Here is an 18,678-nt window from a genome sequence, read left to right on the forward strand (position 1 = left end):
AAAGTATTCAGGCAAAGGATAATTATTGGATGATGCTGAGCTAAAGCTGAATCACATACGATTTATATTTTGTACAGCCCTGTAGGTGTAGGCATGTGTAGGTCATAAATACAATAACAAACATATATAGCTTTCCACAGGAAAATTGGAGTTGACATTTCATTCTTTTCTAAATAAATAAATAAAAAAAAAGTATTTAAATTGTAATGATTACATTTACACTGAATGGTGGAATAAGATTGGTGATGTAATAGTTTAAATGGAAGAAGTGACTGACAGTCACTCTGGCTTTAATGAATGGGTGTAGAAGGAAGTTAATTATATTTTAAGCTTAGATGTAATGATAAAATTGAGTCACTTGAGGTGAGCAATGTATGGGAGGTAGCAAATATGTTTATACAAATAGCTTCTGCCCTGGTTACCTTACCTCTCGTATACATGATCTGCCCCAGTCTCTCAAATATTACACTTGCCTCTGACACCACAACACTACTTTTAGCTCCTTGTAGACTGTATCAAACAGATTATAAAACAGGTGTTCAACAGGTTCAGACATGTTCTCCATTACACAGTTACTGCAAATTTGTTAAGACCAAGGGAACACAAAGTTCTGTTAAGTAATTGCATAAACTACTGACCTTTTAAAGGGATATGAAAACCAACTTTTGTCTTTCATGTTACAGACAGAGAATACAATTTTAACACATTTTCAGCTTACTCCTATTATCAACTTTGCGTTGTTCTCTTAACATCCTTTTTCGAAAGAGTAGCAGTGCACTACTGGGAGCTAGCTGAACACATTAGTTGAGCCAATGACAAAAGGCATATGTGTATAGCCACCAATAAGCAGCTAGCTCCCAGTAGTGCATTGCTGCTCCTGCATATATCTAGTTATGCTTTTCAACCAAGTAAACCAATTGAAAGAAGCAGATTAGGTTACAGAAGTAAATTGGAAATTGCATGTTCTATCTAAATCATGAAAGTTTAATTTTGACTTTACTGTCCCTTTCAGAGAGATTGGTGGACCTAGCAATTAACCTCCCAGTAGCAATGTAATGTTTGTGTATATATTTTATAAGTATATTGGTGATTCATTGAAGCTGATTACTAGTAACAAGGCAAACTAAAAATATATATTTCTCCAACATAGGTGTGTCCGGTCCACGGCGTCATCCTTACTTGTGGGATATTCTCTTCCCCAACAGGAAATGGCAAAGAGCCCAGCAAAGCTGGTCACATGATCCCTCCTAGGCTCCGCCTTCCCCAGTCATTCTCTTTGCCGTTGTACAGGCAACATCTCCACGGAGATGGCTTAGAGTTTTTTAGTGTTTAACTGTAGTTTTTATTATTCAATCAAGAGTTTGTTATTTTAAAATAGTGCTGGTATGTACTATTTACTCTGAAACAGAAAAGAGATGAAGATTTCTGTTTGTAAGAGGAAAATGATTTTAGCAACCGTTACTAAAATCGATGGCTGTTCCACACAGGACTGTTGAGAGGAATTAACTTCAGTTGGGGGAACAGTGAGCAGACTTTTGCTGCTTGAGGTATGACACATTCTAACAAGACGATGTAATGCTGGAAGCTGTCATTTTCCCTATGGGATCCGGTAAGCCATTTTTATTACAGACAGAAAAAAAGGGCTTCACAAGGGCTTTTTAAGACTGTAGACATTTTCTGGGCTAAATCGATTTATATATAAACATATTTTATACTCCATAGCCTTGAGGAATTATTTTAATCTTGGGAATTTTGTAAAATAACCGGCAGGCACTGTATTGGACACCTTATTCTCTAGGGGCTTTCCCTAATCATAGGCAGAGTCTCATTTTCGCGCCTGTATTGCGCACTTGTTTTTGAGAAGCATGACATGCAGATGCATGTGTGAGGAGCTCTGATACATAGAAAAGACTTTCTGAAGGCGTCATTTGGTATCGTATTCCCCTTTGGGCTTGGTTGGGTCTCAGCAAAGCAGATACCAGGGACTGTAAAGGGGTTAAATATAAAAACGGCTCCGGTTCCGTTATTTTAAGGGTTAAAGCTTCCAAATTTGGTGTGCAATACTTTTAAGGCTTTAAGACACTGTGGTGAAATTTTGGTGAATTTTGAACAATTCCTTCATACTTTTTCGCAATTGCAGTAATAAAGTGTGTTCAGTTTAAAATTTAAAGTGACAGTAACGGTTTTATTTTAAAACGTTTTTTTGTACTTTGTTATCAAGTTTATGCCTGTTTAACATGTCTGAACTACCAGATAGACTGTGTTCTGAATGTGGGGAAGCCAAGGTTCCTTCTCATTTAAATAGATGTGATTTATGTGACACAAAATTTAGAGAAAATGATGCCCAAGATGATTCCTCAAGTGAGGGGAGTAAGCATGGTACTGCATCATCCCCTCCTTCGTCTACACCAGTCTTGCCCACACAGGAGGCCCCTAGTACATCTAGCGCGCCAATACTCCTTACTATGCAACAATTAACGGCTGTAATGGATAATTCTATCAAAAACATTTTAGCCAAAATGCCCACTTATCAGCGAAAGCGCGACTGCTCTGTTTTAGAAAATACTGAAGAGCATGAGGACGCTGATGATATTGTTTCTGAAGGGCCCCTACACCAGTCTGAGGGGGCCAGGGAGGTTTTGTCTGAGGGAGAAATTTCAGATTCAGGGAAAATTTCTCAACAAGCTGAACCTGATGTGATTACATTTAAATTTAAGTTGGAACATCTCCGCGCTCTGCTTAAGGAGGTGTTATCCACTCTGGATGATTGTGAGAATTTGGTCATTCCAGAGAAACTATGTAAAATGGACAAGTTCCTAGAGGTCCCGGGGCCCCCCGAAGCTTTTCCTATACCCAAGCGGGTGGCGGACATTGTAAATAAAGAATGGGAAAGGCCCGGTATACCTTTCGTCCCTCCCCCCATATTTAAAAAATTGTTTCCTATGGTCGACCCCAGAAAGGACTTATGGCAGACAGTCCCCAAGGTCGAGGGGGCGGTTTCTACTCTAAACAAACGCACCACTATACCCATAGAAGATAGTTGTGCTTTCAAAGATCCTATGGATAAAAAATTAGAAGGTTTGCTTAAAAAGATGTTTGTTCAGCAAGGTTACCTTCTACAACCAATTTCATGCATTGTCCCTGTCACTACAGCCGCGTGTTTCTGGTTCGATGAGCTAGAAAAGGCGATCATTAATAATTCTTCTTCTTATGAGGAGATTATGGACAGAATTCGTGCTCTCAAATTGGCTAATTCTTTCACCCTAGACGCCACTTTGCAATTGGCTAGGTTAGCGGCGAAAAATTCTGGGTTTGCTATTGTGGCGCGCAGAGCGCTTTGGTTAAAATCTTGGTCAGCGGATGCGTCTTCCAAGAACAAATTGCTTAACATTCCTTTCAAGGGGAAAACGCTGTTTGGCCCTGACTTGAAAGAGATTATCTCTGATATCACTGGGGGCAAGGGCCACGCCCTTCCTCAGGATAGGTCTTTCAAGGCCAAAAATAAACCTAATTTTCGTCCCTTTCGCAGAAACGGACCAGCCCCAAGTGCTACGTCCTCTAAGCAGGAGGGTAATACTTCTCAAGCCAAACCAGCCTGGAGACCAATGCAAGGCTGGAACAAAGGAAAGCAGGCCAAGAAACCTGCCACTGCTACCAAGACAGCATGAGATGTTGGCCCCCGATCCGGGACCGGATCTGGTGGGGGGCAGACTCTCTCTCTTCGCTCAGGCTTGGGCAAGAGATGTTCTGGATCCTTGGGCGCTAGAAATAGTCTCCCAAGGTTATCTTCTGGAATTCAAGGGGCTTCCCCCAAGGGGGAGGTTCCACAGGTCTCAATTGTCTTCAGACCACATAAAAAAACAGGCATTCTTGCATTGTGTAGAAGACCTGTTAAAAATGGGAGTGATTCATCCTGTTCCATTAGGAGAACAAGGGATGGGGTTCTACTCCAATCTGTTCGTAGTTCCCAAAAAAGAGGGAACGTTCAGACCAATCTTAGATCTCAAGATCCTAAACAAGTTTCTCAAGGTTCCATCGTTCAAAATGGAAACCATTCGAACAATTCTTCCTTCCATCCAGGAAGGTCAATTCATGACCACGGTGGATTTAAAGGATGCGTATCTACATATTCCTATCCACAAGGAACATCATCGGTTCCTAAGGTTCGCATTCCTGGACAAGCATTACCAGTTTGTGGCACTTCCGTTCGGATTAGCCACTGCTCCAAGGATTTTCACAAAGGTACTAGGGTCCCTTCTAGCGGTGCTAAGACCAAGGGGCATTGCAGTAGTACCTTACTTGGACGACATTCTGATTCAAGCGTCGTCCCTTCCTCAAGCAAAGGCTCACACGGACATTGTCCTGGCCTTTCTCAGATCTCACGGATGGAAAGTGAACGTAGAAAAGAGTTCTCTATCTCTGTCAACAAGGGTTCCCTTCTTGGGAACAATAATAGACTCCTTAGAAATGAGAATTTTTCTGACAGAGGCCAGAAAAACAAAACTTCTGAACTCTTGTCAAATGCTTCATTCTGTTCCTCTTCCTTCCATAGCGCAGTGCATGGAAGTAATAGGTTTGATGGTAGCGGCAATGGACATAGTTCCTTTTGCGCGCATTCATCTAAGACCATTACAACTGTGCATGCTCAGTCAGTGGAATGGGGATTATACAGACTTGTCTCCGACGATACAAGTAAATCAGAGGACCAGAGATTCACTCCGTTGGTGGCTGTCCCTGGACAACCTGTCACAGGGGATGAGCTTCCGCAGACCAGAGTGGGTCATTGTCACGACCGACGCCAGTCTGGTGGGCTGGGGCGCGGTCTGGGGACCCCTGAAAGCTCAGGGTCTTTGGTCTCGGGAAGAATCTCTTCTACCGATAAATATTCTGGAACTGAGAGCGATATTCAATGCTCTCAAGGCTTGGCCTCAGCTAGCAAAGGCCAAGTTCATACGGTTTCAATCAGACAACATGACAACTGTTGCGTACATCAACCATCAGGGGGGAACAAGGAGTTCCCTGGCAATGGAAGAAGTGACCAAAATCATTCAATGGGCGGAGACTCACTCCTGCCACTTGTCTGCAATCCACATCCCAGGAGTGGAAAATTGGGAAGCGGATTTTCTGAGTCGTCAGACATTTCATCCGGGGGAGTGGGAACTCCATCCGGAAATCTTTGCCCAAATTTCTCAACTGTGGGGCATTCCAGACATGGATCTGATGGCCTCTCGTCAGAACTTCAAGGTTCCTTGCTACGGGTCCAGATCCAGGGATCCCAAGGCGACTCTAGTAGATGCACTAGTAGCACCTTGGACCTTCAAACTAGCTTATGTATTCCCGCCGTTTCCTCTCATCCCCAGGCTGGTAGCCAGGATCAATCAGGAGAGAGCATCGGTGATCTTGATAGCTCCTGCGTGGCCACGCAGGACTTGGTATGCAGACCTGGTGAATATGTCATCGGCTCCACCATGGAAGCTACCTTTGAGACGAGACCTTCTTGTTCAAGGTCCGTTCGAACATCCGAATCTGGTCTCACTCCAACTGACTGCTTGGAGATTGAACGCTTGATCTTATCAAAGCGAGGGTTCTCAGATTCTGTCATTGATACTCTTGTTCAGGCCAGAAAGCCTGTAACTAGAAAAATTTACCACAAAATATGGAAAAAATATATCTGTTGGTGTGAATCTAAAGGATTCCTTTGGGACAAGGTAAAAATTCCTAAGATTCTATCCTTCCTTCAAGAAGGTTTGGAGAAAGGATTATCTGCTAGTTCCTTGAAGGGACAGATTTCTGCCTTGTCTGTGTTACTTCACAAAAAACTGGCAGCTGTGCCAGATGTTCAAGCTTTTGTTCAGGCTCTGGTTAGAATCAAGCCTGTTTACAAACCTTTGACTCCTCCTTGGAGTCTCAATTTAGTTCTTTCAGTTCTTCAGGGGGTTCCGTTTGAACCCTTACATTCCGTTGATATTAAGTTATTATCTTGGAAAGTTTTGTTTTTGGTTGCAATTTCTTCTGCTAGAAGAGTTTCAGAATTATCTGCTCTGCAGTGTTCTCCTCCTTATCTGGTGTTCCATGCAGATAAGGTGGTTTTACGTACTAAACCTGGTTTTCTTCCGAAAGTTGTTTCTAACAAAAACATTAACCAGGAGATATTCGTGCCTTCTTTGTGTCCGAATCCAGTTTCAAAGAAGGAACGTTTGTTGCACAATTTGGATGTTGTTCGTGCTCTAAAATTCTATTTAGATGCTACAAAGGATTTTAGACAAACATCTTCCTTGTTTGTTGTTTATTCTGGTAAAAGGAGAGGTCAAAAAGCAACTTCTACCTCTCTCTCTTTTTGGATTAAAAGCATCATCAGATTGGCTTACGAGACTGCCGGACGGCAGCCTCCTGAAAGAATCACAGCTCATTCCACTAGGGCTGTGGCTTCCACATGGGCCTTCAAGAACGAGGCTTCTGTTGATCAGATATGTAAGGCAGCGACTTGGTCTTCACTGCACACTTTTACTAAATTTTACAAGTTTGATACTTTTGCTTCTTCTGAGGCTATTTTTGGGAGAAAGGTTTTGCAAGCCGTGGTGCCTTCCATCTAGGTGACCTGATTTGCTCCCTCCCTTCATCCGTGTCCTAAAGCTTTGGTATTGGTTCCCACAAGTAAGGATGACGCCGTGGACCGGACACACCTATGTTGGAGAAAACAGAATTTATGTTTACCTGATAAATTACTTTCTCCAACGGTGTGTCCGGTCCACGGCCCGCCCTGGTTTTTTAATCAGGTCTGATAATTTATTTTCTTTAACTACAGTCACCACGGTATCATATGGTTTCTCCTATGCAAATATTCCTCCTTTACGTCGGTCGAATGACTGGGGAAGGCGGAGCCTAGGAGGGAATCATGTGACCAGCTTTGCTGGGCTCTTTGCCATTTCCTGTTGGGGAAGAGAATATCCCACAAGTAAGGATGACGCCGTGGACCGGACACACCGTTGGAGAAAGTAATTTATCAGGTAAACATAAATTCTGTTTTTTTTCCATTATGGATGTGCATTCAATATTCAGAGTAATCCGTGTAAACTACCTGGGTACTGTATAGAATATTCAGGTGCCCACACAGCTAAGTTTAACCCTACAAACGCAGGGACACCACAGACCTATAGACATTATTAAAGGGATTGGAAAGTCAAAATTAAACTTCCATGATACAGATTGAGCATGAAATTTTAAGTCACTTTTAAATTCACTTCTATTTCCAAATTGAATAAAAAAAAGAATATGTGCATATCCTACACTACTGTGAGGTGCCTGCACACATTTGTGATTGGCGCACTATATATATTCAGCTAGCTCTCAATAGTGCACTGCTGCACCATCAGCAAATGATTACAAGAAACATACGCCGAGATTACGAGTTTTGCGGTAACAGGGGTGCGGGGCTAACAAGGCTTTTATTTCTAACGCTACCTTAAGCCAACGCTGGTATTACAGTTTTTTTTAAACCTGGCGTTAGCCACAAAAAGGTGAGCGTAGAGCAAAATTTAGCTCCACATCTCACCTCAATACCAGCGTTGCTTACGGTAGCGGTAAGCTGGCTAAACGTGCTTGTGCACGATTTTCCCACAGGAAACAATGGGGCTGAGCTGGCTGGAAAAAAACCTAACACCTGCAAAAAAGCAGCGTCCAGCTTCTAACGCAGCCCCATTGTTTCCTATGGGAAAATAAAAAATATGTCTGCACCTAACACCCTAAAATGAACCCTGAGTCTAAATACCCCTAATATTACACTTATTAACCCCTAATCTGTCGCCCCCGACATCGTCGCCACCTGCATTATACTATTAACCCCTAATCTGCCGCTCGGGACACCGCCGCCACCTACTTTATAGTTATAAACCCATAATCTGCTGCCCCCAACACCACCGCCACTTACATTGTAGTTATTAACTCCTAATCTGCCGCCCCCAACGTCGCCGCAACTATATTAAATTAATTAACCCCTAATCTTCCGCTGCCAACGTCACCGCCACTATAATAAAGTTATTAACCCCTTAACCTAAGTCTAACACCCCCTAATTTAAATATAAATAAAATAACTACAATTAAATCAATTATTCCTGTTTAAAACTAAATACTTACCTGTAAAATAAACCATAAGATAGCTACAATGTAACTAATAGTTACATTTTAGCTAGCTTATGATTTATTTTTATTTTACTGGCAACTTTGTATTTATTTTAACTAGGTACAATAGTTATTAGTTATTAACTATTTAATAATTACCTAGCTAAAATAAGTACAAAATTACCTGTAAAATAAATACTAACCTAAGTTATAATTAAACCTAACACTACACTATCATTAAATGAATTACATAAACTACCTACAATTAATTACAATTAAATTAAATAAACTAAATTACAAAAAAAAATAAACACTAAATTACAGAAAATAAAAAAAATTACAAGAAGTTTAAACTAATTACACCTAATCTAAGCCCCCTAATAAAATAAAAAAGCCCCCAAAATAATAAAATGCCCTACCCTATACTAAATTACAAATAGCTCTTAAAAGGGCCTTTTGCGGGGCATTGCCCCAAAGTAATCCGCTCTTTTACCTGTAAAAAAAGAATACAATACCCCCCCCCAACATTACAACCCACCACCCACACACCCCTACTCTAAAACCCACCCAATACCCCCTTAAAAAAAACCTAACACTACCCCATTGAAGATCACCCTACCATGAGCCATCTTCACCCAGTCGGGCACCAGTGGTCATCCGATCCGTCCAGTAGTCTTCATCCGATGGGCCAGATGAGGACATCCAGACCAGCAGAAGTCTTCATCCTATCCGGGCAGAAGAGGACATCCGGACCGGGAGAAGGCTTCATCCAAGCGGCATCTTCTATCTTCATCCATCCAGCGAGGAACGGCTCCATCTTGATTGGATCAGCCAATAGAATGTGAGGTCAATTCTATTGGCTGATCCAATCAGCCAATCATATTGAACTTCAAGCCGATTGTCTGATTAAATCAACCAATCGGATTTATCCTACATTAATTCCAATTGGCTGATAGAATCCTATCAGCCAATTGGAATTCGAGGGATGCCATCTTGGATGACGTCATTTAAAGGAATATTCATTCGTCTTTAGTCGTCGACCTAGAAGGATGTTCCGTGCCGGAGGTCTTCAAGATGGAGCAGTTCCTCGACGGATGGATGAAGATAGAAGATGCCGCTTGGATGAAGCCTTCTCCCGGTCCGGATGTCCTCTTCTGCCCGGATAGGATGAAGACTTCTGCCGGTCTGGATGTCCTCTTCTGGCCCATCGGATGAAGACTACTGGACGGATCGGATGACCCCGGCTGGGTGAAGTCGGCTCAAGCTAGGGTGATCTTCAATGGGGTAGTGTGGGTGGTGGGTTGTAATGTTGGGGGGGTTGTTCTTTTTTTTACAGGTAAAAGAGCTGATTTTTGGGGCAATGCCCAGCAAAAGGCCCTTTTTAAGGGCTATTTGTAATTTAGTATAGGGTAGGGCATTTTATTATTTTGGGTGGCTTTTTTATTTTATTAGGGGACTTAGATTAGGTGTAATTAGTTTAAACTTCTTGTAATTTTTTTTATCTTTCTGTAATTTAGTGTTTAATTTATTTTGTAATTTAGTTTATTGAATTTAATTGTAATTGTAGGTAGTTTATGTAATTAATTTAATGATAGTGTAGTGTTATGTGTAATTGTAACTTAGGTTAGGATTTATTTTACAGGTAATTTTGTACTTATTTTAGCTAGGTAGTTATTAAATAGTTAATAACTATTTAATAACTATTGTACCTAGTTAAAATAAATACAAAGTTGCCTGTGAATAAATCCTAAGCTAGCTACAATGTAACTATTAGTTAGTTATATTGTAGCTATCTTAGGGTTTATTTTATCGGTAAGTATTTAGTTTTAAATAGGAATAATTTATTTTATTTTGTAAAATTTATTTATTTTAAATTATATTTAAGTTGGGGGGATAGGTTTAGACTTAGGTTTAGGGGTTAATACCTTTTAATATTGTAGCGGCGACGTTGGGGGTGGCAGATTAGTTAATAAAAATTAACTAGTGTTTGCGAGGCGGGAGTGCAGCGGTTTAGGGGTTAATACATTTATTAAAGTGGCGGTGATGTCCGGTTGGCAGATTAAGGGTTAATAAGTGTAGTTAGGTTGCGGCGACGTTGGGGGCGGCAGATTAGGGGTTAATAACTAATGTAGGTGGCGGCAAATTTTTATTATAGTGTTTGCGATGTGGGGGGCCTCGGTTTAGGGGTTAATAGGTAGTTTATAGGTGTTAGTGTACTTTTTAGCACTTTAGTTAAGAGTTTTATGTTCCGGCGTTAGCCCATAAAACTCTTAACTACTGACTTTTAAATGCGGTCGAAGTCTTGCCAGGAGAGGGTCTACCGCTCACTTCTTCCAAGACTTGTAATACCAGCGTTAGGCAAATCCCATACAAAAGATAGGATACGCAATTGACGTAAGGGGATTTGCGGTAGCCTCGAGTCGCGGAAGAAAAGGGAGCGGTAGACCCTTTCCTGCCTGACTCGTAATACCAGCATTAGATAAAAAGCAGCATTGGGACCTCTCAACGCTGCTTTTTAAGGCTAACGCCAAACTCGTAATCTCGCCGATATTTTGTAATAGAAGTAAATTGGAAAGTCGTTTAAAACTGCATGCTCTATCTAAATAATGAGAGATAACATTTGTGTCTCATGTCCCTTTTAAATATATGTATATATTGCACATAAAGAGCTAATCAATGAGCAGAAAGATCTTAGAAACAGAAGAGTTGTGCTGGTTTTCTTCTACGTGTGTATGTATGTAGAATACATATACATACGTGTGTGAAAAAAATATTATATATCATACACATACACACGTACATACATATTAGGTGTGTGTATGTTTTTGCATGTATCTCAAGAGGATCTTTAAGGTGACTGTGACTCCTTACTGTGTCCTTGATAGCCATACCAGAGAGGAAATCCAAGAACAGCTTCAGAGACTTCATTCCTGTGGTCCTAAAAACCCGAACTCGCAGCCAGACAGGTAATAAGGCCATAAAGCCACTAACTCAGTCTGGGAGCAGTAATGGGGGACTGTCCATCCAGCAGGTCCAAACATTAGCTGGTGCACAAATGGTCACAGACCAGAGGTGTATTATGTTGTCATTGCAAACAAATCTCTAGATCCCTCCTGCTTTATTCCTTCTGCTGCTATGTGCTTTCAGTGCGTGCTTGCCAGGTATCTGTGAAGGGGTTTTCAGACATGCTACTTCTATATAAAACTATTGGTATGTGAGCAAGATTTGGATAGTTTGTACGGTGTTGGTTTACGAGTATTTGTCTCCAGGAGTATATGCTGTGTGGATGTTCCCTTTGCAAGAAGGGAAGCCTCTGGCCTAAATGTCTGCAGAAACCCTCGCTACTCCCCCTCTAGCTGTTAACATATATCAGGCAAGTGACCTAGTATAATGATTAGAAATTGCTTCTATGTACAAAACAATTTATTAAAGATTAGTGCCTTAGAAAAAATGTATATTTACAGGCTGGACTGGGCAGAATTAACTATAAGTGTTGCAAGCCTTAAATACAGTACTCTTGTTCTTCTCTCAGGAAACACTGGTTCCTCAGATAGCGGGACAACCTGTACTGAGAACTTTCAATGTCTGGAAGAGGAGTTGGAAATGAATGTGCCTTGCAAACGGCGGAAACTGCGGAAGGTTTACAAAGGATGCCGGCGTCACAGGTTTACTACGACCAAAGAGGAGCCCCAACCAGAACCCATCACTCCTGTCCTACGTAGCTCTTGGGAACTATTCAGCAGAGTGACTGATACAGGAAAGCCATGGACAATCCTGGAGGATAATGGAGAGGAGGAAAAAGATGGACCTCTGCGAAGGAGAAAGAGGAGGAGACAGAAGAACAGAAAATACCAGAATGGGGAGTATTTGACAGAGAAAGAGGAGGAAGAGGTGTCTCATTGCTACAGGAGAAGAAAAGCTAAACGAGGTGGGTTTAGTCTCTTTATTCAAGTATCATTAGTACCTAAGCTGATCCTGGATGGTTTTTCCTTGATTCTTATTTATTGTACATTGATGAGATCTCTATGAAATATTTTAAACGGAGATACTTTTTTATTTATGAAAGGAATTAGAAAATAAATGCCAAGTGTTCTATCTATAATGAAAATTAATTTTACAATGTGTGAAGGACAAAACAATTTCTTCTACTTTTTAATGCACATTTTGCTTAGCACACCTTAAAGTTAGCACTCATGAGAAAATCAGGACCTGCATTTTGTAGCATGCCCCATAGAAGTCTTTTTAGTGGCGTGCTCTTCGATCTCAAGATGTTGGTGCATCAGGCTTTCGCTCAGCCACTACCATTTTAATTCAACTTGTAATATGAGAAAACATTTTGGCCTAGATAATAAATGCAGCGCAAAAATATTACCAATATTTGGCACTAACACCACTCAAGTTAAAAATAGTGCTCTTATTCTTGAATAAGAGCACTATTTTTAACTTGAGTGGTGTTAGTACCAAATATTGGTAATATTTTTGCGCTGCATTTGTAATCTAGACTTGAATGTTATCTTTGAAATATAAATACTGTTTAACAATGCAAAAGCTTTAAACAAAATGCATTAATCCACCTACCAGCCTTCTATTGCTATAGTTTTTTTACCAATCCAAGCCATCAGAAGTGTATTGACAATTAACATTTTGCATTGTTTTTTAATTTGAAGCGATTCCAATCCATTTGAAAAACCAACAGTGATCCATTTGTATTAATCTAGTGTCTCTGTTACATGTAACATATTTTTTGTTCGGACTTGACCCTGTCAGACACTGAGCAACAAATATAATGCTATTAGTAACACTTCTTAGTTTTGCCATAAATTAACAATTTTTACATTTTTCTCATGTAAGCAAATCTTAAAGGACCAGTACACGCTTGAGAGGGAAATATGTATTGCCAATAATAATGTTATAGTAACTAAAGTTGTTGCAAAAACAAAGCATAAATATATCAAAATAGAACCTTTTAGTTTTTTTACCTTACAGTATTCCTCCTAAGCCGTAGATTTTCACGCTACTGGAACGCCCTGGTGAAAGGGCTGGTCAGCTAATAGTTTTTACACGCCCCCTGGCCAATCAATAGTAGCAATGCAAATAATGAGTCAGTGGTCAGAATAGTTTTGTTAGCAATTATGGCATAATTGACGGGGCATTGAAGGATAATACATTTCAAAACAATTTCTAATAAATGCTAATTTATTTTTTACTAATAAAGGCTAATAAATTGCGAGCAACTTAACTTGCAGGTTATCTGCTGGAATTAGGGTTGCCACCTCAGCCGTGTTTTCCTGGACACTTATGAGTTACACATGCTGTGGGGTGTGAAGGGAGGAATATGAATACTGCATATAAGTGCTGTCCAGAAACACAATACATGTTTCTTCCTGCACACCCTGCAGCATGTGTATCTCATAAGTGTCCAGGCAAACATGGCTGAGGTGGCAACACTAGCTGGAATACTCTAAACGTTCCTGGCACACCGGACAAAGGAGCAGCAATTCAGGAGTGATTAAAAAGCATAACAAACTTTATTCCAGCATATTAAAAGCAAACAGAGCACTGTATAAAATGATGAAAGCAAAAAGTCCAGCATTTCTCCAACATAGGTGTGTCCGGTCCACGGCGTCATCCTTACTTGTGGGATATTCTCTTCCCCAACAGGAAATGGCAAAGAGCCCAGCAAAGCTGGTCACATGATCCCTCCTAGGCTCCGCCTACCCCAGTCATTCTCTTTGCCGTTGTACAGGCAACATCTCCACGGAGATGGCTTAGAGTTTTTTAGTGTTTAACTGTAGTTTTTATTATTCAATCAAGAGTTTGTTATTTTAAAATAGTGCTGGTATGTACTATTTACTCTGAAACAGAAAAGAGATGAAGATTTCTGTTTGTAAGAGGAAAATGATTTTAGCAACCGTTACTAAAATCGATGGCTGTTCCACACAGGACTGTTGAGAGGAATTAACTTCAGTTGAGGGAACAGTGAGCAGAATTTTGCTGCTTGAGGTATGACACATTCTAACAAGACGATGTAATGCTGGAAGCTGTCATTTTCCCTATGGGATCCGGTAAGCCATTTTTATTACAGACAGTAAATAAGGGCTTCACAAGGGCTTTTTAAGACTGTAGACATTTTCTGGGCTAAATCGATTCATATATAAACATATTTAGCCTTGAGGAATCATTTTAATCTGGGTATTTTGTAAAATAATATTGGCAGGCACTGTTTTGGACACCTTATTCTCTAGGGGCTTTCCCTAATCATAGGCAGAGTCTCATTTTCGCGCCGGTATTGCGCACTTGTTTTTGAGAAGCATGACATGCAGTCGCATGTGTGAGGAGCTCTGATACATAGAAAAGACTTTCTGAAGGCGTCATTTGGTATCGTATTCCCCTTTGGGCTTGGTTGGGTCTCAGCAAAGCAGATACCAGGGACTGTAAAGGGGTTAAAGATAAAAACGGCTCCGGTTCCGTTATTTTAAGGGTTAAAGCTTCCAAATTTGGTGTGCAATACTTTTAAGGCTTTAAGACACTGTGGTAAAATTTTGGTGAATTTTGAACAATTCCTTCATACTTTTTCGCAATTGCAGTAATAAAGTGTGTTCAGTTTAAAATTTAAAGTGACAGTAACGGTTTTATTTTAAAACGTTTTTTGTACTTTGTTATCAAGTTTATGCCTGTTTAACATGTCTGAACTACCAGATAGACTGTGTTCTGAATGTGGGGAAGCCAAGGTTCCTTCTCATTTAAATAGATGTGATTTATGTGACACAAAATTTAGAGAAAATGATGCCCAAGATGATTCCTCAAGTGAGGGGAGTAAGCATGGTACTGCATCATCCCCTCCTTCGTCTACACCAGTCTTGCCCACTCAGGAGGCCCCTAGTACATCTAGCGCGCCAATACTCCTTACTATGCAACAATTAACGGCTGTAATGGATAATTCTATCAAAAACATTTTAGCCAAAATGCCCACTTATCAGCGTAAGCGCGACTGCTCTGTTTTAGATAATACTGAAGAGCATGAGGACGCTGATGATATTGTTTCTGAAGGGCCCCTACACCAGTCTGAGGGGGCCAGGGAGGTTTTGTCTGAGGGAGAAATTTCAGATTCAGGGAAAATTTCTCAACAAGCTGAACCTGATGTGATTACATTTAAATTTAAGTTGGAACATCTCCGCGCTCTGCTTAAGGAGGTGTTATCCACTCTGGATGATTGTGAGAATTTGATCATCCCAGAGAAACTATGTAAAATGGACAAGTTCCTAGAGGTCCCGGGGCCCCCCGAAGCTTTTCCTATACCCAAGCGGGTGGCGGACATTGTAAATAAAGAATGGGAAAGGCCCGGTATACCTTTCGTCCCTCCCCCCATATTTAAAAAATTGTTTCCTATGGTCGACCCCAGAAAGGACTTATGGCAGACAGTCCCCAAGGTCGAGGGGGCGGTTTCTACTTTAAACAAACGCACCACTATACCCATAGAAGATAGTTGTGCTTTCAAAGATCCTATGGATAAAAAATTAGAAGGTTTGCTTAAAAAGATGTTTGTTCAGCAAGGTTACCTTCTACAACCAATTTCATGCATTGTCCCTGTCACTACAGCCGCGTGTTTCTGGTTCGATGAGCTAGAAAAGGCGATCACTAGTGATTCTCCTCCTTATGAGGAGATTATGGACAGAATCCGTGCTCTCAAATTGGCTAATTCTTTCACCCTAGACGCCACTTTGCAATTGGCTAGGTTAGCGGCGAAAAATTCTGGGTTTGCTATTGTGGCGCGCAGAGCGCTTTGGTTGAAATCTTGGTCAGCGGATGCGTCTTCCAAGAACAAATTGCTTAACATTCCTTTCAAGGGGAAAACGCTGTTTGGCCCTGACTTGAAAGAGATTATCTCTGATATCACTGGGGGTAAGGGCCACACCCTTCCTCAGGATAGGTCTTTCAAGGCCAAAAATAAACCTAATTTTCGTCCCTTTCGTAGAAACGGACCAGCCCCAAGTGCTACGTCCTCTAAGCAAGAGGGTAATACTTCTCAAGCCAAGCCAGCCTGGAGACCAATGCAAGGCTGGAACAAGGGAAAGCAGGCCAAGAAACCTGCCACTGCTACCAAGTCAGCATGAAATGTTGGCCCCCGATCCGGGACCGGATCTGGTGGGGGGCAGACTCTCTCTCTTCGCTCAGGCTTGGGCAAGAGATGTTCTGGATCCTTGGGCACTAGAAATAGTCTCCCAAGGTTATCTTCTGGAATTCAAGGGGCTTCCCCCAAGGGGGAGGTTCCACAGGTCTCAATTGTCTTCAGACCACATAAAAAAACAGGCATTCTTACATTGTGTAGAAGACCTGTTAAAAATGGGAGTGATTCATCCTGTTCCATTAGGAGAACAAGGGATGGGGTTCTACTCCAATCTGTTCGTAGTTCCCAAAAAAGAGGGAACGTTCAGATCAATCTTAGATCTCAAGATCCTAAACAAGTTTCTCAAGGTTCCATCGTTCAAAATGGAAACCATTCGAACAATTCTTCCTTCCATCCAGGAAGGTCAATTCATGACCACGGTGGATTTAAAGGATGCGTATCTACATATTCCTATCCACAAGGAACATCATCGGTTCCTAAGGTTCGCATTCCTGGACAAGCATTACCAGTTCGTGGCACTTCCTTTCGGATTAGCCACTGCTCCAAGGATTTTCACAAAGGTACTAGGGTCCCTTCTAGCGGTGCTAAGACCAAGGGGCATTGCAGTAGTACCTTACTTGGACGACATTCTGATTCAAGCGTCGTCCCTTCCTCAAGCAAAGGCTCACACGGACATAGTCCTGGCCTTTCTCAGATCTCACGGATGGAAAGTGAACGTAGAAAAGAGTTCTCTATCTCCGTCAACAAGGGTTCCCATCTTGGGAACAATAATAGACTCCTTAGAAATGAGGATTTTTCTGACAGAGGCCAGAAAAACAAAACTTCTAAACTCTTGTCAAATACTTCATTCCGTTCCTCTTCCTTCCATAGCGCAGTGCATGGAAGTAATAGGTTTGATGGTAGCGGCAATGGACATAGTTCCTTTTGCGCGCATTCATCTAAGACCATTACAACTGTGCATGCTCAGTCAGTGGAATGGGGACTATACAGACTTGTCTCCGACGATACAAGTAAATCAGAGGACCAGAGATTCACTCCGTTGGTGGCTGTCCCTGGACAACCTGTCACAAGGGATGAACTTCCGCAGGCCAGAGTGGGTCATTGTCACGACCGACGCCAGTCTGATGGGCTGGGGCGCGGTCTGGGGACCCCTGAAAGCTCAGGGTCTTTGGTCTCGGGAAGAATCTCTTCTACCGATAAATATTCTGGAACTTAGAGCGATACTCAATGCTCTCAAGGCTTGGCCTCAGCTAGCAAAGGCCAAGTTCATACGGTTTCAATCAGACAACATGACGACTGTTGCGTACATCAACCATCAGGGGGGAACAAGGAGTTCCCTGGCGATGGAAGAAGTGACCAAAATCATTCAATGGGCGGAGACTCACTCCTGCCACCTGTCTGCAATCCACATCCCAGGAGTGGAAAATTGGGAAGCGGATTTTCTGAGTCGTCAGACATTACATCCGGGGGAGTGGGAACTCCATCCGGAAATCTTTGCCCAAATTACTCAACTGTGGGGCATTCCAGACATGGATCTGATGGCCTCTCGTCAGAACTTCAAGGTTCCTTGCTACGGGTCCAGATCCAGGGATCCCAAGGCGACTCTAGTAGATGCACTAGTAGCACCTTGGACCTTCAAACTAGCTTATGTATTCCCGCCGTTTCCTCTCATCCCCAGGCTGGTAGCCAGGATCAATCAGGAGAGGGCATCGGTGATCTTGATAGCTCCTGCGTGGCCACGCAGGACTTGGTATGCAGATCTGGTGAATATGTCATCGGCTCCACCATGGAAGCTACCTTTGAGACGAGACCTTCTTGTTCAAGGTCCGTTCGAACATCCGAATCTGGTCTCACTCCAACTGACTGCTTGGAGATTGAACGCTTGATCTTATCAAAACGAGGGTTCTCAGATTCTGTTATTGATACTCTTGTTCAGGCCAGAAAGCCTGTAACTAGAAAAATTTACCACAAAATATGGAAAAAATATATCTGTTGGTGTGAATCTAAAGGATTCCCTTGGGACAAGGTAAAAATTCCTAAGATTCTATCCTTTCTTCAAGAAGGATTGGAGAAAGGATTATCTGCAAGTTCCTTGAAGGGACAGATTTCTGCCTTGTCTGTGTTACTTCACAAAAAGCTGGCAGCTGTGCCAGATGTTCAAGCCTTTGTTCAGGCTCTGGTTAGAATCAAGCCTGTTTACAAACCTTTGACTCCTCCTTGGAGTCTCAACTTAGTTCTTTCAGTTCTTCAGGGGGTTCCGTTTGAACCCTTACATTCCGTTGATATTAAGTTATTATCTTGGAAAGTTTTGTTTTTGGTTGCAATTTCTTCTGCTAGAAGAGTTTCAGAATTATCTGCTCTGCAGTGTTCTCCTCCTTATCTGGTGTTCCATGCAGATAAGGTGGTTTTACGTACTAAACCTGGTTTTCTTC

The 18,678-nt window shown here is 41.7% G+C and overlaps 1 protein-coding gene across 4 annotated transcripts in view; it reads left to right on the forward strand.

Moving 5' to 3' along the window:
* BCORL1 (BCL6 corepressor like 1) overlaps positions 1-18,678 on the forward strand; it is a 137,700-nt gene that overhangs the window by 42,935 nt on the left and 76,087 nt on the right. For 3 of the 4 annotated variants that reach the window (XM_053699384.1, XM_053699385.1, XM_053699387.1), the window contains 2 exons: positions 11,004-11,084; positions 11,651-12,046. In XM_053699384.1, coding sequence (XP_053555359.1) covers positions 11,004-11,084; positions 11,651-12,046 — 477 coding nt within the window. The remainder of the gene's footprint in view (positions 1-11,003; positions 11,085-11,650; positions 12,047-18,678) is intronic. The other variant, XM_053699386.1, reaches the window with a different exon arrangement.

The sequence above is a fragment of the Bombina bombina genome, chromosome 1 (genome assembly GCF_027579735.1).
Source record: "Bombina bombina isolate aBomBom1 chromosome 1, aBomBom1.pri, whole genome shotgun sequence".
Classification (NCBI taxonomy): Eukaryota; Metazoa; Chordata; class Amphibia; order Anura; family Bombinatoridae; genus Bombina; species Bombina bombina.